The sequence below is a fragment of the Mytilus trossulus genome, chromosome 3, assembly GCF_036588685.1.
Source record: "Mytilus trossulus isolate FHL-02 chromosome 3, PNRI_Mtr1.1.1.hap1, whole genome shotgun sequence".
NCBI classification, from domain to species: domain Eukaryota; kingdom Metazoa; phylum Mollusca; class Bivalvia; order Mytilida; family Mytilidae; genus Mytilus; species Mytilus trossulus.
In genome coordinates this window covers 52,168,085-52,193,512 of record NC_086375.1, presented here as the reverse complement: position 1 = coordinate 52,193,512, position 25,428 = coordinate 52,168,085, and the positions used below count along the sequence as shown (strand labels likewise).

Below are 25,428 nucleotides of genomic sequence, written 5' to 3'. Positions count from 1 at the left end.
TTTTACACTATATTTGTATATATGACACATGCAGAAAATGGTAAATTGAATATGCATATTTGATTCATAAACTATTTTTTTTAGAAATCAACCAAAACAAGCTGTACACGACGTCTTTTAGACATCGTATTGCCATCGCGCCATCGTCGTAATCCATCGTGTAGCCTTCGTGATCCATCGTGTAGGCTTCGGCTGAGATATGAAGCTTAAATACCCGTCTTCGGTTAACCTTCGTATGTCCATGCATCTTTTGCTATCGTATATAATTTCGGCACCATCGTTTAAACTTCGTTATTCATCGTACTTGTTTCTGTCACTTTTTGGTATTTTAACGAGATCGGGACCAACTTCGTACGAACTTACAATTTTCGCATTCGGGTGTCCATCGTATATAAAAATTGGGACAGTGTGACCCGGGCATTAAGAAAGACACATTATATTAAAAGAAGATTAGTGTTTTTAGACGACAACTTCTCACGATCAGTTTTAATACATTTAATACATTATTTTGTCATTGCAGTCGTCCAAAAGTGGGGAAAATGAGACCAGTTTATGCAATAAGGGGAGGCAGGCGAAAACAGTGTGACACAGTGAAGAGGGTAACAGACATACAAGCAACCAAGAAATTCAAATACACCAAAGATATTAGTAAATCTTCAGACCAACAACAAATAACAGAATTCGAACCTGCAATGCACACCTGTCAGAATAGCAATGACACAAAAAAAGACGTGGACAAAATGACAAAAACAGTTTTTACTTCAAGCAAATCACAGGGTGTCGAGGTGGACCAAATTCAACTGGAAACTAAGAAAAATAAGTATCACAAGAAAACAGAGAATAGATCTCTCCGTAGAACAATCAAAGTTGAAGAGTTAACCATAGATGATAGCAAATGCGTGGTTGAAATGAAAGTTAGTGACTTTAAACGCAAAGAATTCAGAGAGGCTAGTTTCTTTAATGATGAATTGGAAGTCAAAGGTAAAAGTTACAAGCATACATAGTCAATGATCGTTCCTGTGCACAAAATAATGTGTAATAAAATATTGTACATCAAAGCCTATCGATTTAGCTTCAATAGCCAAATCAATTGTATCCAACACTAGTTTGTCTATTAATTAAGATTCAGTTTAAAAACATCTTTATGACTTTATATAAAAGTTAAATTAAGAAAACCTATTTCAAGTAATTGAGAGCAAGGAGGTTCTCATATAACCTCCTTGTTTAGAGTAAATAATGCTTATTAGTGATCAAATAGCTTTAAAACGGACATGGTACAATGAGATATATAATAAAATCGCCTGCTGTGCCAAACAGAAGTCAAGCGATAATGGTATTGTGAAAATGCAAGAGAAATCAATATATTTCTGGACCTATAGTATAAAGATGTATGGTCGATTTCCCCTTAAATTGTTTCACATTAGGCCTTGTGGTGTTTTTCAGTAATGTTTTCGATTGCTCTATTTATTTTAAATCATAAAGGTGTGGTTTGAACATATTTATTTATATTGGATTGGGAAACAAGTTTTGCAACTTATATTAATCCCTTTCCACTTTGCGGTTGCGAATGCTACCTTGTAGCGGCCTTAGCCTACTCTTTTTCGAAATCTACAAGGGTGTCTTTAACGTGCAAGAGATGTGGCTCTCTCTTAACACGGGTCAGCCATTTATCGTCCCCTTCCGACGGACTATCATCGTTTCCTCAAGACCATACTCGCAAATGGTGTCAAGGGAGAGCCGAAAATTGAGTTCCTGAAATTTTCATCCCAAACGGGAATCCAACCAGGAACCTTTGTTTGATTGTCAATAGAGCAAAGTCCTGTCCACCAACTAAAGAACGAGAATGTAAACAACCAGGTTAAGCGGCAGAACTTTTGACATATTTTACTGATATTTTTACATGAAATAGGATTGAAATGTTCATTATTGTTTATTTAATATTGAATTATACAAAGCAGGTTTAAATTGCCTATAAAGCCGTATTTGGTACATCCAACATTTTTAGAGTTGTCGGCTCCTCATTCTTTAAACTTCGTATTTAGTTTGGACTTCCAAATGTTTGTTCCGAGCGTCACATATGAGTCAAGACGACATACATGTGCGTATATATATAGTTTCTGGTTTGAATTGTTTTACATTTGTTAATAAAATTTATCATTTTGGATCCTTTTGTAGATTTCTGAATTGCGGTATGAGGTTTGCTCATTGTTGAAGATCGTGATCGAGTTGACCTATAGTTGTTGAATTCTACGATATCTTGTGGAGAGTTGTCAAATGAGAAATTATGACACATTTTTATCCTATATCAACCATGAAAGGTGACTCTAATGACGTAAATAAAGTTGTTGTCAAAGGAGGTATCATCGCTACAGGTTCGGCAAGACTGGGAAATGAATGTTCAAACACGCTCTTTGAAAATTTGACAGTTCACGCGAAAAAAGATTTACCAGCATCACGCAAATTACAAAATGGAGCTCGGGTTTCCTTAATTTGTTCTGCTTTATTTGCGTCCCATGATCAAAGACGAACATTGTGTGTGGTTTTTTTAATAGGATGCAGTGCAAACCATACATGTATATATATTATGGTGCTGTGCATCGATTTGGGTTGTAGTTCGGATCGTCGGTAAAAAATACCCAACTTTTGTAACTTCTGTAATCAACAATTAAGCCTTCTATATTTAAGTAATCCTAATCTCACAGGCACTTGTCTCAAAACAAAATTTCCTATATACCTTAATATATGTAGTAGTAGTTTATGATTTTTTCCGACTTTTTTCTCAGTAGCCTTTGGCAACATATTAATATCCAATGTACAGAAACTTGTCAAGTATGGCTATTGTGTGCAATCAACTCCTACAGTTTTTAACCAAGAGCGTTATACTTCACAATAAGATTGTAATATATTAGAGCTTCCGAGGGCTTTAATGGATTATTAACGGGATTATTTTCGCGTTTTATTTACAGACTTTTTTCTGCCAAATTGTAAACAGAAAGTTACTATAGTATACGTTTTATTTACTTAACCCAGTAAATATGGTTGACACCAGACAAATAAGTACTTATTTAAGTCAAGCTTTTGAAGTTCGTAATAAAAATCTAATGTCAGTTGGTATATACCATAAGTATAATACTATGTAATACTGTTATATTATATATATAATTGGTACTTGAAATGTTTTCTTTATGTTGTATTTTCATAAATTGTCATGTTTAATGTTTTTATATCTTGGAATACGCATTGTATCATATGTGCTTTGTCCAATTAAATATTTGATATTTGATATTTGATAGTTGGTCACGGAACACATAACTTCTAAAGCATCATAAGGTTTTCTGCATACATCCCAAAGCTTCAGAGAAATATGTTACACGATACTGAATAGAAGTTATATTGCATCACGATTAATGAGGATGATTATTCCCCAATTGTTGTGGCCATTAGAGGGTTAATTCTTTATTGGGGTATTACCTCTTAATTTGCAGCTATTTCCCAGTTTCAGTGCAGTCAGTAAAAATAACTAGTGTTTAGAACAAACTGTCGGCTTTCCATGTTAATTTAGCATTTCCAAATTTTATCTCAGTAAACTTTAGACTGAATAAATTTTCTTCTACAAATTACAATAAATTAAAAAAAAATAGTAACAAAGAAATAAGAACCACAAATAGACATTTTTACTCTACCAAAACTCGATTAAGAATTCAACTTTTCAAGTGAATTTTTTAGTTAAAATAAATGTTCCTTATTTTACCCAGCAGTATATTTTAGAATGGCCAGTTGGCTATGATCATCGAGCCTCCTTGAAGCAGTGGTCAGAGGCGGATTTATGGGGGCAGGCCCCCCCCCCCCTTTTTGGGAAAAAAATGGTTGCTTATATAGGGGATCACTGAAGCGTGACTGGAGCGGGTCCCCTCTTCGGTCAGTCAGTGGGCCCCCACTTATAAAAATTTCTAGATCCGCCACTGGTGGTGAATTGTAGATATCTGTTGAGGTGAGCTGCCTTTCGATTTTATATAAATTTTAGATTTTACGTTTCTGTCGGAGTTATCCAGTAGTTAGACGATATGCTTTACTAGACGATTTATATCTAATGAAATGAGATGCCTTTCGATTTATATCAAGACCCAAATACATCTTTAAGTATCGAATATATTATACATTAAAGTTTACAAATTCAATTCTGGATTTTAATACATAATAGAAAAATCGTTTGTTAATAGTTATCCCTAGTCTCACGGATAGAAAATATTGCCCCCAGCCTAGTGACCATTCAATGTAAATTGAGAGAGGGGAAGTAACTCATCATTGTTTCCGTTTAGATTGTACAAGCACCTGCCACCTGCTTTATTGATATAGACATGAATGGGAATCGGAATGGTAAAAGGGGGTTGGGAATTCCTTAATATTTTGCATGTTTGTGCAAGTCCTTGTTATATAAGTCAGTCGTGAATGATTGCAAGTAGCTACGCTATCGGCGTACATAGTCTAGATCATAGATCCATTGGTAAACAAACATGCTCTCTCCTCCTTTTTTTGCATGTTAGAACACCTATAAACGTAAAACTTAGTATACACGTAAGGGACGAATATTATTTGGTTATAGTTTAGAAATCTAAATCGACAATTTCATAAAAGATGGACATAGATACAACACACATATTATGATTGGTTAGGGATGTAATAAGATATGGAAATCCCCTAATAATTCTTAGTTCTGTTTTTAGCACAAACTAGTGAACTTGTTTGATTAGTATTTCTTTTGCACATACACTTATTCACTATCCATGGCAAGATCTGCTATCCTAATATAGTAGATCATGCCATGGGTAGTAAACAAGTGCTTGTGTTCCTCCGTCTTTATATCAAATTTATTTTTATGATACATGAATGTTTAGAAGATGTAACTTATCACATGTATCAGGTTGGTGCAAAAAGAGTGACATACAAGGATAAACAATTACATGTACATGTAGTGTTGGCCTTCAACCATAGCCCCCCCCCCCCCCAGATGAATAATGTTCATGTGTACATATAGAACTACTTTTTGTATGTTTAAGTTTCATCTTAAGGTACATGCATTGACATTGGGGTCTTAGTGAGATGTGTTATTGTTTGATTTTTTTTGTAATCATTAAACTCAGAGTCAAATTATTATGCATGAAAACAGGAAACTACAAGCTTGTTATGGCAATGACCATGATGACAAGCGGGATAAGGGATTCTGACAAATTAAAGCAGGATCAATGATTCTCCCACTAAACATGCTAAAACATCTTTGAAAAATACTTGTAGCAAAATACCTTTTGCGGTAAAGCTGTTGTTCATATAAATATATACATGTATCAATAGCCTGTCAACACTACGGTTGTGAGTCAAAATTCTGAATGTGGCAAGGTGCCCTCGATTTCAATCTTAATCGACTGACTGGTACGATTTTCTAACAAAGGCCAGTTGTTTTTTTGGACTATCTGGCTTCCTCAACCATTAAACATGATAAACACTGACCTCAACGAAGTAGCACAATAATTTATACATAGTTAATATATCAAATATGAAAATATTTTTTGCAGTCTTTGTTGTTTTGCACTAAATGGAAGGGATTTAAAGCTCTAATATTTTGGAATATTATTTTGATTTCTGACAGACTCATGTCTTCTTAACATCTGAATGATGTACATGTGCTGTAGATTTATGAATGATACTTTTAGATTTTTTTCAAAGTAGCCTATTTAGTGATGGTGATGTATTATTATTTTTACCATTACAGAGCTAACTGATAAGAAAATTTCTCTATAGAGTATATCTTTAAAATACTGTAAATTCAGAAATTATTGTGAGGTTTTTATTGTTGCAAAAAAGGGCTATAATTGCAATAATTTAAACTTGCATTTTGATTTTTTTTATATATGAATTAAGCAGAATTTTTCTCAGTATTGCAAAAAATTAAAATCACATTTGGTTGACAAAAATGATAAAATTGCAATAATAAATGCACACATCTGATTTTGTAATGAGCAGTTTGTATGTCAGAACTTTTAAAGTTAACATTATTCCAATACAAACAATATACATGAATGTATACTCATAACAATGCTCAATCCAAACAATCATTGTGATCCAAAAACACTTTTTTTTTAAGGTTCAACAAAGAGTTTAAGTGAACAAAATTCCAGTACAGACATGAGTAAGAAAGGACAGACATCAGATATGACAGATGATAAACTAGATGCTAATAAAACAGCTGACATCGAGGAGCAGTTAGGAAAACTTCCTGACTTTCTCTCTGATGATGAAAAGATGGATACCAAACCAGTTATTAAACAGGAACCAATGGGTGTAGGTTCATTATTCCTTTTTATTGAAATTATGACGTTCAAAAATATCAGAGTGTATCAAACAAGATTTATCATATGTTTTTTGTATGTTCTTACTTACACAACTTCTACACCAATAAGTTTTATCACCAAGTATTTTAGATCCATATATTTTATGATCAAAATTAAATAAAGCTCAAAAAAAGATAAGTGAGGCTTGATGTTTGCATATTCTTTCCCTGTACATGCTGTATCCAGTGTGACAATCAACAAATCAATTTCCCCTTAGATGTTTGAATATCATAGATAAGTATTGCAATATGTTTTTACATGTAAATAAAATGGCCTGTGAATTGTATAAATCAGCATAGAATTAGAGCCACTAAATTGACTTTTGTAAGTTGTACATACATGTAAAACTTATTGTTACCCACACAATTCTTCAAAAACCTATTTTGTTGTGCCTGCAAATGCTGACTCTACATTGTTTTGCACCTAATAGTGATTTTCAGATATAAGTATGATTTACATTTTGAAATAATAATAGACATAATTGATGAAATTACATGTACATGTAACTCAATTTACTAAAGTGAGATGGGGAAGTAAATAATTATTTCCTGATTAGTTGATTTTAATACATATCACACTTAATTGTATTATACTAACATAAAATGAGGAAATGATTTTCTTATCTGCATGAAATGATATTGACATTATTACTGTTAAAACTGTAACAGTAAGGTTATTTTGAAAAAAAGACCAGGACTACATGTAGTATTTTTAATGTTGCATTCTTTATTTACCAATCTTGGAAACCTGATTTCATTTCAAGCATTTATCATATATTCATGATGGTGTGGTTTGGTATGGATAAATGGTTAATTTGCTTATATGACTAACCTGATTGGTACATGCTATATAAACAAGTATGATAAAAATCCTTACTAGATCGTAGTAATCACTAATGAACCATGCAAAGCTGAAAGTGATTAAAAAATTATTTGTAGCAGTCATTTTACAAAAACGTTTTACCAAGTTGAATTTAGGTGATTTATGCACATAAACCTCCAACATTGCACATTGGAAGTATCTCTTGCTTAAATTGTGTCAAAAGAAACATATATTATATAATTCTATGCAAAAGTGGCAATTTTAAAAATATCTGATCAAGTTGCAATAGATAATTTAGACATTATTGTAAGGTACATTAATTCATATATTCTTAAAAAAATAACTTAAAATAAAAAATAAACCACACCATTATTTTATTTATTATTATTACTTTTACTGTTAAATCTGGTTTTTGTTATATCTACTTTACGTGAGTCTGCATTTATGTATGCCGTCATACGACAAAATTATTTTTATGTATACCTGTGCGAATTTCAAACGCGCAATTTTACACCAGTAATGAAAACCTTCTATCATTTATGGGTAGACTTTACATAGATAAATTCAGCCGTATTTGATGTGAAACTGTACTTATGTATCCCGTCATACTTTGAACCACACCATTATTTTATTTATTATTTTTACTGTAAGTCTGTTTTTTGTTATACATGTATCTACTTTACGTGAGTCTGCATTTATGTATGCCGTCATACGACAAAATTATTTTTATGTCTACCTGTGCGAATTTCAAACGCGCAATTTTACACCAGTAATGAAAACCTTCTTTCATTTATGGGTAGACTTTACATAGATAAATTCAGCCGTATAAGAAAAGCAAAATGAGAATGTTAAATTTGATGTATGCCTTTTTGTGCTACTTTGTTACATTTGTTGTTTATGTAATGATATTAAGATGGTAACACAATATTGACTGTTGTACCCCTATTTTTGACATTTTTACTCTTTGAGTATGTTTGTTTTGTTCAGGCATCGTTGACAATGTAATGGAATTTGATGCAACTGTCATACAAGTGAGAGGTTTAGCTAGCTATAAAACCAGGATCAATCCACCATTTTCTACATTAGAAAATGCCTGTACCAAGTCAGGAATATGGCAGTTGTTATCCATTCGTTTGATGTGTTTGGACTTTTGATTTTGCCTTTTGATTTTTTATTTTCCTTTTTGAATTTTCCTCAGAGTTCAGTATTTTTGTGTTTTTACTTTTTATGCAAGTTATAAACATCATATAATCAATATTTCTTAAAGTGACACATATTTATGTTTTGCATCAAATAAAACTAAATATACTCTTCATTAATTTATGCTTATAGTAATAAATTATATTGTTTGCACATAATAACAGCTGTAATATTTTGTTGTTTTTAGCCAGTTTTGTGTGCTGCTGATTTTGATAGATTAAGAGAGGTGATCAGACACGATACCTACACACACTGTGATGTACACAAATTGGAACGGATGGAAAGAAATGTTGTGTGTATACAATGCCAGCAGCTTATTTGTGCTCTGTGTTTACTGAACTCTCATCAGTCACATGACATACGCTCTGTCTCATCAATGAATGAGTATTTTGAAGTGAAGGTAAGACTTACAGTGGAATCTCGTTTACTGAACTGTCATCAGTCACATGAAATACGCTCTGTCTCATCAATGAATAAATCTTGTTTTATGAAACACTGATTGGCTTTCCTTGTCAATATTCATACAAGTCTTAGACAGGTACGGGTTAAAATCTTTTTGTCAAATTTTTGTAATTGTCCCTGTAATTAATCATAGGAGGATCCTGGTGAGCCCTGGTCTCCTCTCTTGTAGGAAAAATTTGATTGATATAAATAGTTCTGGATTATTGAATTAGCATTTAACAAAACATTCAGTTCTAACCACTTAGAGTCAGTCATGGTTTTTATTACTTTAAGATTTAAACATAGATATTGTACATATTATAAGTTCATGAAAATACTAGTTTAGCTTTGTTTCTATTTTGAGATAGACAGTAAAGACATCTTTGTCATATTTGTATGTTAACGGTACATATCATGTCTATATGTAATATTATGTTATTAACTTTTGAGATATTTTCCTTTACTTCACTGATTTTTTTACAGGGTACAATAGAAGAGGATGTGTCAGTACTACAACAGGAACAAAACAATTTAACTGTCATGTTTGCTCAAAGGAAAGAACTCAAGAAAAAAATTGAAGTATGAAACAGTTTTATACTATTTAAACATTAATACTTATCACAATTAAAAAAAAAAACTCAGTTAACTCAAGCAGGTTACATTCAGAAAATTTTGATAAAGTGGGGTCTCTTACACTGTCTTAGGATTCACTAACTTTATACTTTTTAACTTCTTTGGATTCAAGCGTCACTGATGAGTCTTTTTAGACGAAACACGTGTCTGGTGTATATACTAAATTTAGTCCTGGTATCTATGATGAGTTTATTTATATTGAGAGATGGAACATATAAATATGTGAGAAATCAGAACTATTTTATCAAGTGGAAGGAAGGGGTTTCTTGCATAACTTTTGTTGATTTTAAATGACTAGTAACTCTATTTCAATTTATTAGTGGTACATATTAAAAAAAATATGACTAGAATCATTAGAAATATGTAGTCGTAACAGAAGACATTAAGTTTTATCCCTAAAGGAAAACACAACCAAATGCACTGTGACAAAGTTAATATATATCCTCACATGAATTTTTAGCACATAGTCAATGCCTAACAATGTTCTATACCCAATGATGCTTTAACTGTTTTATGATTTGCAGGAATCATCACAGAACTTGGTAAAAGATATTGGGAAACGATTTGATGCAATTCAGAATATCTTACATGGTAATATATAAAGAGCTGTATGTAGAAACAATCACTGTTTGGAAAGTGTTGTTTTCATTGAATAATTTTACATTTTTCGTCTTCGTCAACTTTATACATTTATAACTTCTTTTAGAGAACCACTGAATAGAATAAAACCACACATGGCATGAATGTTCCTAATGAGGTGCTGACCTAGTGTTGTTACTTTGTAGCTGATCCATCATTCAAAATGGCTGCCAGCAGGGTACTTAGTATAACATAGGACCCAATGGGAAAAACATACAAATGACTTCTTTTAAAGAACTACTGAATGGAATAAAACCAAATTTAGCATGAATGTTCCTAATGAGATGCTAACCAAGTCAATGCAAGTGTTGTTACTTTGTTGTCAATTCAAAGTCCAAGATAGCCACCAGTTGGGGACTTAGTTTAACATAGGACCCTAAGGGAAATATTTACAAATTTCTTCTTTTAGAGAACCATTGAATGGAAGGAAACCAAACATAGCATGAATGTTCCTGATTAGATGCTGACCCAGTGTTGTTACTTTGTAACTATCTATCATCTAAGATCGCTGCCTGCGGAGGGTCTTTGTTTAACATAGGGCCCTATGAAAAATGCATACAAAAGTTTTCTTCTAGAGAACCACTGAATTGAATGAAACCAAACATAGCATAAATGTTCCTTTCCTAATGAGGTGCTGGCCAAGTGTTGTTACTTTGTAGCCAAATTTTATCTTTTTTATATGATTTAAAAAACCCAAGTAGAGTCAGCTGAGCGATACAGGCTCTTGTGAGCCTCTAGTTTGAATATCTCAGATAGAACAGACACACATTGTGATGATTCAAAACTAAAGAGATACAAAGCTACATGTACTGATGATGGGAACATCAAGATACCAAGAAGAAAAAGTTAATGCTAAATTAAGTTAAAACAGCACAGACACCAAACAAGATTGAAAATACTTAGATAAGAACACCAAAAAAACCTCCAGAAAACAGTAAAATTGAGAATGGAAATGGGGAATGTGTCAAAGAGACAACAACCCGACCAAATAAAAAAACAACAGCAGAAGGTCACCATTAGGTCTTCAATGTAGCGAGAATATCCCGCACCCGGAGGCGTCCTTCAGCTGGCCCCTAAACAAATATATACTAGTTCAGTGATAATGAACGCCATACATTTAATTAAGAATAAATTGTATGGGAGAGAAAGACATTTTGTTCCTTATGAAGTATCTATGATTGAGACATTCTAATTGTAACTATACTTTTTCAGCTTAACAAAAAAACAATTATTTTAATTTATATATATTTTTCAGCTAAACAAGAAAATTTGGTTGCATATGTGAAACAGTTTGAAAGTCAGAACATTTCAGAGTTGACAAGAGAACTTGACAAGATCAGAGACTTAGAAAATGCAGCATCCAGAATGATCACCAGGGCTATTACATTTTTCTCAAAAATTGACTTGACATTAGCAACAGTACTTCCACAAGAGTAAGAAAAATAATATGTCATTTGGTTATTTATAAAACAGCTTGTCACAATGATAATAGAAAGATACCATTTAAAAATACTTCTCAGGTAATAAAGCTGACTTTTCTTTAGAACATCCATCAATACACATAAATAGCTACTCAACTTTAATATGAGGCAGGCATTACCTGTGAAAGGGGAAGAAGTCTATCAAACATATCTTAATTTCAAAACTGAAATACCGTCATGTTTCGGATTTTGGTTCTGTTGTTAGGGATTTTAGTTGTGACATTATTTAAGTTATGACGTCATATGCAATGTAAACAAAGAAACGCTTTCATTAGGTAACATTTTTTCATATCAAAGAATTATTAAAAATGAATTCTAATATGACGTCCTTATTACACTTTGTAAACAAAGCCTTGTTCTAATGAACACAGAATATGTTTGACACATGCACACAAATTTATGTTTATATTAAAGCTATTTCCATCGTTATCCTATAAATCCCGATTTAAAAAAAATAAAAATTTATTGATTTTTTTACTGTTTTTGGGGACTTCTTCCCCATATTATCCTGAGTGTATCACCTTTCTACTTTCTGTGTCTGATTGGTCAAGATTATAAGATGTCAATATTGTTAGCAAGTTGAAAATAATCAATATTATGCTAAGAATTATGATGTTTGAATTTATACTATGGTATTATTGCGTAACAATTTTCATATTGGCTTAGTTATAGGTCCGAGGGTACCATATTGGCCTGAGGCGAAGCCGAAGGCCAATATGGCTGCCCGAGGACCTATAACTAAGCTAATATGAAAATTGTTACGCAATGATACCTTTATTAATTAACCAGTCCAATATGAACTCTAGCCGGGCCAATATGAAGATTGAAAATAGTGTGAAAATCTGACATTCAGGACTTCAATAGTAGTGATTTGAATATGTATCAATGAAAATTGAGGATTTTAATCAAAACAATAAAATAGTAACAATTTTATTAAATAATCAACAGTAAATAAACACAACAAGTAAAAAACATGTTGTTATCTAGTTTTCAGATTAAAGCTCTTGGCTGCAGTTTATAGTATTCTTTCTTTCCCCTGAGTATATGTTAATATTGAAAACACCGCCTGTTATAGTTGCACCTGCAAACATGGCCATTGGGTTGTCATGTTTGTTAGCAGTTTGATTTTTTTGTATTTGATACATTTGCATTTAAATTATTATGAACTAATGTATTTGAGTTTGAAAGTTCACAAGGTTCCTCTGAATCTGATGTCGTCTGTAAATCTGAGTTCGGCAACATGACCTTAGATATTGTGTGAGAAGCTTGTTGCTGTTGTTCAATAGACGGTACTGAATAATGAGTTAAGGTACTAATGCCTTTCCAGCCTCCTAATTGAGCAACTTCATTGGCAGGTCTACCATTTTGAAGTAGTGTGGTAGCAAAAGTTTTACGTCCCGAATGATTAACCTTTCTTCCTTGAAGATCTCCTTTTTCTGCCATATTTTTTACCATTTTACCTAATTTATCTTTGCCTATGGTTTGGGGAGTGTACCATATTTCCTCATGTTTATTATCTAAAGGCCTCAAATAAAATCTATGTTCATCAGTTAATGTGTCTTGAGGTCTATGCTGTTTGTATTCCTTGTAAACATGAATAGGGCAATTACTTCCTCCTTCCCCGAAAATCTTTGGCGTAATATCCTGGAAATCCCTGCTTTTTGCTCCACTACGGGTTTTGGTGCTTCTTTCTGAAAAAAGTATGCTTATGTCAATATTTAAAGAAGAATTATCCTTCCTGTCTGTACAAAACTTTCACTTTTATATAACAAAAAACATGTATTGCATAGTAAATAAGATTTGTTTTGATAAATATAAAACAATGGTTAATATCCTTAAAAGCACAAATTACCAACTTTTGTCAGGACTGTTGTACATGTACATCCATTATCCACAGAAGTATATATTCTGTGATTTCTAAAAGATTTAAAATATCAACTATTTAAATGATGGAAATCATAACATAATCTCGCCATTAAATTCCAAATACTCCTTTCCATCAGATGTAGCTTTTAACTTGACATCTCCCCATGTCATGTTAACATGGTCTTGTCGACCTCGTAGACCAAAGTATGTTGCATTATTTAAAAACACAGCATTCAGTAATGCATCAGGGTTTTCTGGAAAAAGAAAAAAAAAGAACTTAACTAAAATACATGTATCTTAATGTAAATATCCAACTTAAAATAGTATTTAAAGGACAAATACTGTATCAAAATGCAAAAGACCTCTGGAGACACTCTCATTGTTCAAGACCTTATGTGTATTTTAAACATTTATTATTAGAACAACCATTTAATAATCAGGGATGGATAGAGGGCGACAAGGAAATAAAATAATTTGTTTGCCACAAGGTTAGAAAAATGTTTAATTAAAAGTTACTGACTGACACGCTGGAATACAACATTTTTTTTAAACTTACGTGTTCCAATAACGCCTTTCTCCCTCAAGATTTGGATTTCCTCAGTCGTCAAAGGTTCAGCTCTGTTTGGCTTACTGCCCTTGCCCAATGACTTTAATGCCTTTCGCTTCGCTTCTAATACCCGTCTTGTGTGGTTGAACTCAGGATCCTTTTTAATACTGAAACATTAAAGAAAAGATATGCATAATATCTGACATGTAATTTTTGTATGTACATGTTTTATACTTATAGCAAAGAGAAACCAAGGAATATTCATTGTACACAAGCTTAAGATCATCAAAACCACATTGACCCAGATGATATATATAGTTTTTACCAAAAAAAATGACACAAGGCTAAAATTAAAATATTGGCACTGAATATTCGAGTCATAATGCTTGACAGAATAATGCAAAGGCTATCATGCTATATCAAGACAAGGGAGTTACATGTCTCACAGATATCAAATAATCTACATGAAAATAATCGTACCTTATACTACTTTTTGAGTCCTTCAAATGTCTATCCAAGCTGTTGAACATAGAGGATAAAGAGTCAGGCTCATATTCGTCACCATTTTTCATCAGGACTCCAAGAAAAAATCTTGATAACAGACTGTCCAAGTCTTTGGCAGGTATTTCCACTGAATCACGCATTTCTCCAACAGATATGAAAAAATCCAGCATCACTTTCAAGTCACTCTTTGTTTTAGTTTTTGTGTTCTTGTTAACACTTAAAGCTAGAAAAGAGTCAGTGTCTTCATCAGTGACAGAGCGAAACCTCTTGCTACTCGAGCTATTTTCTTTGTCTGATTCATCAATCTCATGATTCTGTGCATTTTCAATGTCCTGCAGAATTTCATTTGGGAAGTTGAAATTCGCTGAATCAACTTCTTCCAGAATCAAATTTCCTTCCCCATTGACATCCGCGAGATTTCTCTTGATGTACTCTGCCTCCCTATTAGATAAATCGTCGTAGTGAAAATAGTCTTCAACTAACGCATCCATCGCATCATCTATATTTTGTATAGAGCTATTGCTCCATCGTTTTGTTGTCATTTTCTCCTGTCAGACGACACTAGCCGTAGTTCTCTAGAGTTATCGGGATTTCAACGGATTAGTCTAGAGCTAATCGAATATGCTAATATTGGGCTTGCTAAACCCGGGCCAATACGGAAAAATCCGTATTGGCCTTATAGGACAAAATTATCGATTTGGCAGTTTTACTCGTATTTAGTCAAATAAGCTCCAGTTAATTAATAAATTTTAAGACTAAATTTAACCAGTTGTTAAATGTTGACTGTGGTACACCTATAAATGAACATGCCAAGCAGAAATTTAAAGACTATATACTTTAATATGTATGAAATTGATAAGGGTGTCTTTTGATTACAGGGTACATGACGTAATTGATAAGTGTAAATGTGCCAGCATTGAAAGTTTACAGAACAAAGAGAAATACCTGCCCGAGAGGAAATTTTCTAAACTTTTACCTTCACTTGATGCTGTAGCAAGTATCTGTGATACAATTCATGCAGAAGGTGCGTACAAGAAATAAATATTTAATTACTGACGAAAGTCAAACAATATGCATTTAATTTTTGATATTTCATAATTGTATGTAATAAATGTCATGTGATTTGAAAAATTAAGTAGATGTGTTTTTAAGCATATTAAAACATAAAGTTTTTAGAACACATTAATTCTTAAAAAAACATGAATTTACTAATTTGTCTTCCATAATTGTATTTAATAAACACTTACTGGTCTTGAGTATGTCCAAGGTAAATGTCACAGTTACTAGGAATAAAACGAAGTTTCCATATATTTAAATTCCTAAGCTTTACATGGAACTGATATCAAAATAGCATAAGTGGACTAATCAGTTATGTAGTGTAACTGTTTGATGCTGAAAATTGTGCTATCCCACATACTTTATTATAAAGAAATGTTGCACCATCAGTGTTGTAATCTTATATAATGTTAACAATGTACTCATTGTTCTCCCCAGGGCCTTTTAGCATCATGGTATTGTGATGCTATCTGAAGTGGTTTTCTTAAAGATTATGTTATGGATGTGATACTTTAATTTTTAGAAACAAGATGGTTTTTCAATTTCACCTGTTAACCAGGATGCTTAATGAAATATCGGGGGAGAACTCTGGTACTGTTTAAGGACATACCCACCTGTTGTTCACCAGGTATCCTTCCACAATAGAATTCATTGTGATTTTTAGATAGGGGTCAACATAAATGTAACAGAATAATGTTTCTTTGTTTTACAGCTACGAAGGTTGTATGGTCCAAAACTACAAAAAACAGCGAATCTGATGAAAAGAAAGGTAAGAGAGGAGTTATGGATGTTATGTTTTTTAATGGTTTCAAGGCGTTAGCTTGACTCAATCAATATAAAGTTATAACCTTGAAATCCTAAATAAGATATTTAAAAATCATTTATAAGCTATCAACCCTATAAATCTTTGCATTCTTGTGAAATTGACTGATACTTGATGGGTCAAGGTTATTACTCAATTCCTATCAAAATATAATAAGTTATAAGGTTAAAAAAAATAAGTCTGAGAAAGACATCTTAGACTATCAATTAATCGTTACTTTCACATTTTGATGAATTAAATGCAATAATTTTAAATACACAAAATTATATCAGAATCTTCAGTAATAGTCATATATATGAGGGAAGAACCAAAAATTTGCAAAAGCAAATGTACAGATCTAACATTTTTGGGTTGATGTTTAGACGAGTTGTATATAAATATATAACAGAATAGAATATAACAGAATAGAATATATATATATTCTGTTATTGTCATACCATCTTTTTTGTAGCAATAAAAGTAAAAACAGAGAAAAGAAAACATCACAGTCATTCAGAACATTCATCAGGTTGGATTATTTATATGAAATTCTATACACTCAGATAAACATTTTATACACTCACAAAAAACACTCAGATAAACATTTTATACACTCACAAGAAACACTCCGATAAACATTTTTATCTCAGAAAAAATATAAGTATCTATATTTCTACAAGACTTTAATTTAAATGGAAGTAGAGAAAATTAATATTAAAGTGAATGGACAACTTTTTTTGCACTTTCTCATATATTTTGTTATGACATTGTTATTAGTCATAATATCTGATATTTTTCAATTGTGTCCCTGGTGTTATTTGAGATCAGACTACTAAAACACAATATTATATTTTTTTTATCAATTTATAAGGTATTGATGATCTTTCACAAAACATAACATCAAAACATTTTTCATGGATCTGAATTATTCTCAAGAAATTTGAAATGTTATTTAGTAAACTAACAATTCTTTATCATAACAATAGACTATTTTACAAAAGTAAACAAATGTTGCAATTTTTTTTGGAAATTTGTGATCATTAATGTAAGATCTCGTTTGTATTACATGACCATTTATTAATACGATTAAATCTTCAATGAGGACTTTATAATGGTGTGTAATAAATTGGTGTTTTTAAGTAATGGTGGTAAATAGAGATTTTGTATGAATTACCATGTGTGTTATTGTTGAGCTGTGATGTAATTATAACCCTTATCATGCCATAGATAATTCTAAGACGTTTAAGAAACCGAAGACAGCTACAGTTACAACAGTATCATCTCAATCATCAGGGCCCATAACTCCTCATAGATCATCCACAGAAAAATCTGATAGTACAGAAACGGACAAAAACAAAAGGAATACTGAGAAATCATTGTTTGAATCACTAACTGAAAATGTAAAAGAGTCTGTACAAGGAAGTAAAATATCACATCACAGGAAATCTGTTGATGCTGCTACGATACAGTCACCACGTCATAGTACTGACCATGATGACAGCGAGTAAGCTTATTTAGAGGTGTATAAATGAGAAGATAACTTCAACAAAAGGATTATAAAAACTTGGCATTATCCACTTTTGGGTTTACACTTATGAAAATTATTGAGATTATATATAAGCTATGACACAAATTATTTGCAGATTTTTTTATACTTCTATTTAGGTTGAAAACTACATTAACTGCTAAAGTAGCCTCATTTTGAGATCTTGTCAATAAAACCTAGACATGAGCAACTGATTTTCCCAAAAAAATATTTTGCTACCAGATGTATTTTAAACAGATGTTAATGTGTATACATCTTTTTGGGTAAGGTTGTTGCTCATGTCTAGCTTGTCAATAAAATTTGTGTAAAATGGTCATAAAAGTTCCAATATGTTAATTTCAACATATTAATGACATCAAAATTGACCTTTTTGCACTAAAGTCAACCTGATGTTTATCAAATATTAACGAATTTTGAAAATCTTGAATAATTTTACATAACTTGCGATTTCAAAAGCCAAAATTGCTCTTATTATACCTCCTCTTTTGTGCAGATCATAGCACCCTGAAATATGGCATCAACATTTGTATTTTCAAATTCTTCATCAACTTCTTGATTTAAAAGGAAAATACAAATTTAATGTCAGCCATGTAGTTGAGAGGAAAAATAAAGAACAGAAGAAGGCCAATGGCCGAAACGTCTCAAAAAATTGGTTTATTTATACAATTATAACTTCTTGTTTTCCAAATATCAGGGGTTGGCAGTTAAACTTGTTATAATTAGGTTCATTTCACTTGAAGAATGTTGTTTTGACTCAAGTTATAAGTTTCACGATTTATTTAATAGTATTTTCATATGTTTTTATTTTAGATCAGATAAGTCTGATGCTTCAACTATAATACCACCAAAGTTGAAACTAGTAGATATGAAAGCAACCAATGTTGAAACAGGTAGGTTGATGTATAAACCATTAAAAAGAGTGGATATAAGGTATATACATGGTACTGTATCAATTCTTTCAAAGCAATACACAAATAAATTTCAATCAGAAAGTGTTGTGGTTTATTATGAGCAAAGGATCCAGACCTGTGAGATTAGGGTACATGTGGTATCATTTTTAACCAAATAATGTTTTTATGCCCCACCTACGATAGTAGAGGAGCATTATGTTTTCTGGTCTGTGTGTCGATTTGTTTGTTCATCCATCTGTCCATTTGTTTGTTTGTCCATCTGTCCAGCTTCAGGTTAAATTTTTTGGTCAAGGTAGTTTTTGATGAAGATGAAGTCCAATCATTTTGAAAACTTAGTACACAAACAAACAAACAAACAAACATTTTATTATACCCCAGGCAAAGAGTTGCAGAGGGTATAATGTTTTTGACCCGTCCGTCCGTCATTCCTGGTTCTTGTCATCGCAACTCCTCTCAAACCACACAACAGAATTTCACGAAACCTTTTTAAATAATAAAGACATACTATGTAGTTGTGCATATCGAAAGGAAATCGCGATTCAATTTTTTTTCTAGGAGTTATGCCCCTTTGAACTTATTTACTTTAGTGTACTACTGCAACAGTTTGTCATCGCAACTCCTCTCAAACCACACAACAGTATTTCATGAAATTTTGTAGATAATAAGGACATACTATTTAGATGTGCATATTGGCAGGAAATTAATTTTTCTTATACAATTTTTTTTTCTCACACTTATTTAATTTCTCCAATGACAATGTGGGAACGTGGGGTATGTGAGCGTGCTCACTAAGGTTTTTAATTACTAATCAAAGCGGCCACAAGGAGCAGAACAATCAACATTAATTACATACTAATGATTACAAGTGATTCAATATACATATGTTCCCTATGATATGATCTTTCTAATCTTAAAGCCAAATTATAGTTTTTATCCAAATTTCACGGTCCATTGAAAATCGAAAAGGATAGTGGGAGTGGGGCATTTGTGTGCTATGGACACATTCTTGTTTTATTTATGAATTTGAGTTATTTTCCTTTAACAGAAATTAATAATGAATTTCTTTGTCATTTTTCATGTCTATTTTTTTATGCTTACATTACTGAAGTCAATATATCCAGTGGTTTAAAAAAGAAGGGACAGAAAAATAGTATGTCGTCCAACAGTTCTGTCATCTATTACCAGACAATGAATATAACAGTCAATAGCTATATTGAATAAGAAAATATATTGATAGCTTATCAATTTAATTTAATGTAAAAGATTATGTAATTATGGTTTAGAATTGATGTAGAAAGGTTATGCAGTTATGTGTAAATTGATGTGAAAGGATATGTAATTATGGTTTAAAATGTATGTTTCAGGGAAATGTCTTATGGCTAAAACAAGTGAAGAAGATGGCCAAGGAGAAAAAATGTTGCTAGGAAAAATATGTGGTAGTTCTAAGATGAAAGAGACTACACAATATACAGTAAATTGGTTTAAAGGTAAATGTTCTTATTTTGTATGAACTCAGATCATTTTCATCGGTTTTGCTTAATAGATTGGTGTTTAACGCCACCGTCAGCATATATATTTGGTGGTGGTCAGTTTTATCGGTTGAGGAAGCTATAGTAATAGGCAAAGGAAAGAGAACCACCTACATCTTACTTTTTTCCTTTCAAAGAAAAATACTTCTTTTTTTCATAAAAATATATATTTTGGTAATTTTGCTAAATTCATATAAAATTTGGAGAATCTTGCATGATGCAGGAAAAAATTATGCCTTTGGTTATTTGAAATTATAGTGGTTGAATTTTTTCAATTGTTTACTTCCTATTACCTATTCTTATGAAGTATAGATTTCTCATTTGATTTGATTGCACAGGTTTTACAAGGATGTTTCATAATATTTTCATTACAATTTTTTTTTTATTTTTTACATCCTTTGCTCATCAACTTCCTGTTTACTGGATACTTAAAGTGTGTGTGGAGGGAGAGACAAGTGAGCAATATCTCACAAAACATCTTGTTCTTCCATTGTTTAGCAATTTCATACAAAACGCAGTCAGTTTGTTAAAGTTATTTAAAACCATATGGATTTCATAATTGGTAGCAGACCAGAAGAGTTTATTTGTAAAATAGAAAAATGTTCAGATCTTTTTACTTCTAGAGTAGAGGACTTTACCCGGGATAAAACATTTATAATTTTGTTCAAATGTCTCATTACTTGCCATTCTGTATATATTTTAATCAGAGCCAGATAAAAAAAATTACAACATCTTTTGGTATTATGCTGTTGAACTATTCAATTAATTTTGTCTTTCAGGTGAAGCTGGAAGGGACACTTCATTTGAACTTAGAAAGAAACAAAGTCCAGTAAGTGAATAAAATAGTAAAAATAGTTATATCATGTTTGATAAGAAATAAGTTTTTTTAGAATGAATTTTCTGTTACATATCTGTAAGAAGTTGTGAGGTATAAACCACTGAAGCAGTAATCCAACAATTCAAAAAAAGTCACAAAACATGATTTTTCTTCAGTAGACATGGTAGAGGAATGTCGACACTATCTCCCATAGTATTTTTTTTAATTTTGAGTCCAAAGTTTGAAATTAAGATGAAAAGTAAGGTAAACCTAGGATAAGGAGATATGCATAAGAAATTCTTATCATTAATACAAGAGAGCATGTTAATGAAATTGTTTCATGTTTATGCATGAATATTGGAGTTAGTGAAAGAGATTTGTTTTGTATAGCTTTTCTGAAATGGCAATTTCACCCTTTATAAGCAACAACAAACAAAAAAGGGATTATTGGGAACCCATACAAATTGGACTTCAGCTATATTTAAATAAAAAGAAGCATAGAGTGTTTATTATGACCACTGTAATGTTTAGAGATAAATTTTATGAAGAATGTATAGCAGGTCTTTAAACAACAATTTTAATTTCACAAGCTGCCAGTTTATAAATAGCTTGTATAACTATCACTTTTGCTGTAAATACTCTACACAATATTCAAATTATAATTGGTTTTGTTTTTCTTACAGTTGCATTCAAGTTGTGTTCTTTGTAATTTTGACTTTGATCATACAAAACCTATGTCTCAAGAACTGAAAAGTGAACTTGTACTGGCAAAGGAATACCATAACAAAAAGAAAACAAGGAAAAGAAAACCAAAAGAAAGGAATGTGTCTCCAAGGAAGGATAGAGATTCATCTAAATCACAAACAGTTGTCAAGAAGTGATAACTCCAATATTTATATCTGTTTTAACCAAAGTTAGTTTCTGAGATGTTTGATACTGTGGATTGATTTATTTTTGTGAGTACCAGTTTTTGTGGATTTTGTGGTTCACATGTTCCAACCAAATCCACGAAAATTGGTATCCAACACTATATAAGCCAATCATGATGGCCATCTGGTTGTATTTATCCCAGAGAATATCTGTTGTGATAACATTATTATTAGCTCATCAGGCCCCAGGTTAGCTATCATTTGTCATCCATTATCAATTGTATGTACATCAATAATATTCTATTTTATCATACTGTATAGCACTCTTAAAAGACTGCACTGGAAATTGTTCTGTAATCTCACCAGGTCATGACCAAGTGATGCTTCTTGATGTCACGCTGTAGTTATACACAACTTAATAATATTTGATTTCTCAAATGTAATGAATTTATGCATAAATGGTGCTGCATCAACTGCTTTGCATTTCAAGTTATTATTATTCTGCCATTTGTTCAAGTTTGGTTTTGGGGGTGTATGCAATGCATGCAACTTCTTTTTGCAGTAACAAAGATATGTTGACCATTATACTATTTATACACATAGAAGTTAGATTTATTTATAAAGTTACTTTGAAATATACTTATTTTATGCAGTTCTTTATTGAAGGTTAACTTAATATGTTTATTTTCATTAACTTTGACAAATGAATTAGGAGCTGGCAGAAGAGATTTTGTTAATAAATTATTAATTTGTTCATTTCGGGTTATATTTGTGATAAAACAAATCTGTGGTGTTATTTTTTGTCTCCATGTTGTTCTTGGTATCTGCATTTTGGGAGTAAATTGCTTATCATTTATCATCGATGGGTTAAATTGTTTATTATTAATCTTTATATGGGTTAATTGTTGTATTTTAATTACTAGAATTAATTTCTTATAAACAGAATAGATGGTCAGGTAGACAACTCTCAAAAGTAATTCATTGTGTTTTATGTATTGGTGATACTTCCATCAATTGGTTCTGTTTCAAGACACTGATATTTATTCTCATTCTAAGTGCACTGGGCATGTTATATTACTGATGTCCATCAACAAGGCTTTTATAGTTACCCTGCATTAATATTGATTTTTTAACATAAATGATTTTAATTAATGACTTTCAAATTAAGTTTATGTTCCATTCTGGTTGACTAACTTTTGGCAGAATTACAGTTCTTAGATATTGAAATATCCAGGAATGTGTACTCATTTTAATTTTTAATGTTATTCCTGCAGAGCTTTCAGGTCTGTCAAATATATCCACACTTTTAACCCACGTACACAGTGTTATCATTATATGCCCCTAATACAGCTGTTCTGTAATTGTATTTTAGAAAGTTTGTAAATCTAAACAATTGGCTGCGCACAGGGCATTTGTGTCATACCAAAACATCTAGTTTACATTATACGTTTATTGATTAATTTTGATTTTTGATTTTGATTTCTTCCTTTTCATTTGTATCCCTTGCTGGTAAAGGGAAACAAAGGCAAAAAAACTACTGATGTTGAAAGGAGTTTATAGTAATTAGAGACTCGAAAATTTTGTATTTTTGCTTCATAGAAGGAGTGTGAATAAATGGATTACTATACAATAATGTACCATTCTTAACTGAACGGTACTTATTATAAATTATATTTTGATGTGTTTTCTAAGGTAAAGAATGGATTAACCAGGCCTTATGGAAAATACTTGTAGCATTGTTTGTTTGTTTATTGTATTTGAATATAAAGTTATTTAGTTTTATATTGTAAAGTTATATTTTAAAATTGGGCATTAAGAAAGAATTGTTATACACTGTCATGTGACATACATATTATGGTATACTTATTCAGTCCATCAAATACATTGTTCATTCTCTTACAACTAATTAAACCAACCTGCTGATCAATGTTAAATTATTTATTGATTTGTTCTTCTAGTGTAATTGAACTTTAATTATTAAAAGGAGGAAAAAGGCTGTCATGTTCTCAGGGTGCTTTTATTTTTGTAATGATGTAAATATTATCCTAATTGTCTATAAATATTAGCTGGTGGTCCAGTGATAATTGTAAATACAATGGTCTGATATTTTAAATAACAGCAAGTTTTTTATCAAGTTAAATTTTGTGTGAGGTTGTTTGTGTGTTATGTTGTGCAAATGCATACTCCTTTCATTTATCTTATCAGTTTCAATACACTTGATTAATTTTTTGCCATTTATAAAGATGAATATTCATGTTAAAATTTCAGATAATGTGTTACTAAGTTCAAAGATTCATCTTGAGGGGTATAAGAACCTCCTATAAAAATGTCTTTCTCTTCATCTTCAACATATTTACACAAGTTATTTATCAATATTAAGTTTTTAAACATGTAGAAAAATCATAACTTAAAAGTTATGGCGTGTTGTTCACATGGTTTTAGATGTTTTAAGTTCACTAAGATAGTTTTAGAAATTTTTAGTTTACTTTGTTAGATTTTATATGGATTGATCAAAAAGAGAAGATCTGTTACAAAATTTCCGTTATTTTTAGAACAACCAAGATTTTTCATGATGAAAGTTTTTAAATTGAAATGCTATTTTTGTTTAAAAAAAAAGTTATAAGCAGAGATGGATTTATTTATTACTGTAAATTCAAAATTTATTGCAAGGATTTTACTAATGCGAGTAGCGAATAATGCGACTAGGTTAGTATTGCAATAATAATAACTCACATTCTGATATCTTATACATATATCTGTATGCAGACTTCGCAATAACTAATCTCACATTTTTGTCCATTCTCCAAAATTGCAATAATTTCTGAATTTACAGTATTTGTTTATGTATTACAAGGCTTTAACCAGAAAAAAAATAATTTCAATTGTGTGTTGCTTATTATCATGCTAACTTGCTTTAATTTATAAACAGTCAGCTAATTAACCTCATTAGAAACAAATTACTGTCTAGTCATGATATGTACAGCTCGATAAGGTTTGTGAATGGAAATCAAACATTGAATTTATCTGTTATTTTTGTATACAATTATAATGGGAAAATAGAATGTCATTGTAAAGCATGTAGTCTAGATATTGTAATAATTTATAAACAGTCAGTATATTTTGTCTACTTATAGTAAACCATGTGTGTTTTTAAGTGTAATTTGTGTGACAGATTAAATCGAATAAAACTTTGGTAAAAACAGTTTGGAGACCAGCTAGCAGTGTTGTTTTGTTGCCTTTTTAGATCACCTGGCCTGAACGGTTTTAAAATAAGCTATTCTCATCACTTGGCATCCGTTTGGAATGGAACCAAACATGGCATGAATGTTCCTTATAAAGTGCTGACCAAGTGTTGTTTCTTTGAAGCCAATCCATCATC

General features: G+C 31.4%; 1 protein-coding gene across 2 annotated transcripts; it reads left to right on the top strand.

The window, feature by feature from the left end:
- The first annotated feature begins 526 nt into the window (after positions 1 to 526).
- LOC134711790 (titin homolog) lies at positions 527 to 25,252 on the top strand. Of its 2 annotated transcripts, none has more exons than XM_063572673.1 (14): positions 527 to 981; positions 6,140 to 6,336; positions 8,596 to 8,808; positions 9,333 to 9,428; positions 10,007 to 10,073; positions 11,377 to 11,554; positions 15,398 to 15,543; positions 16,288 to 16,344; positions 16,850 to 16,906; positions 17,605 to 17,881; positions 18,734 to 18,813; positions 20,199 to 20,321; positions 21,143 to 21,192; positions 21,864 to 25,252. In XM_063572673.1, the coding sequence occupies exons 1-14, from the start codon at positions 540 to 542 to the stop codon at positions 22,059 to 22,061; spliced, it is 2,181 nt and encodes a 726-aa protein (XP_063428743.1). In that variant the 5' UTR covers positions 527 to 539; the 3' UTR covers positions 22,062 to 25,252. The 2 variants fall into 2 exon arrangements, with proteins under 2 accessions (XP_063428743.1, XP_063428744.1); XM_063572674.1 differs by lacking the exon at positions 527 to 981 and adding an exon at positions 4,269 to 4,377.
- Positions 25,253 to 25,428: the final 176 nt, after the last annotated feature.

What these genes read in the sequence shown, in the direction of transcription:
- LOC134711790 (XM_063572673.1), top strand. Translation starts at nt 540, where the DNA reads ATGAGACCAGTTTATGCAATAAGGGGAGGCAGGCGAAAACAGTGTGAC. An exon ending in TGATGAATTGGAAGTCAAAG is followed by an intron (nt 982 to 6,139) that starts GTAAAAGTTACA and finishes TTTTTTTTTAAG; the next exon opens with GTTCAACAAAGAGTTTAAGT. An exon ending in TTAAACAGGAACCAATGGGT is followed by an intron (nt 6,337 to 8,595) that starts GTAGGTTCATTA and finishes TGTTGTTTTTAG; the next exon opens with CCAGTTTTGTGTGCTGCTGA.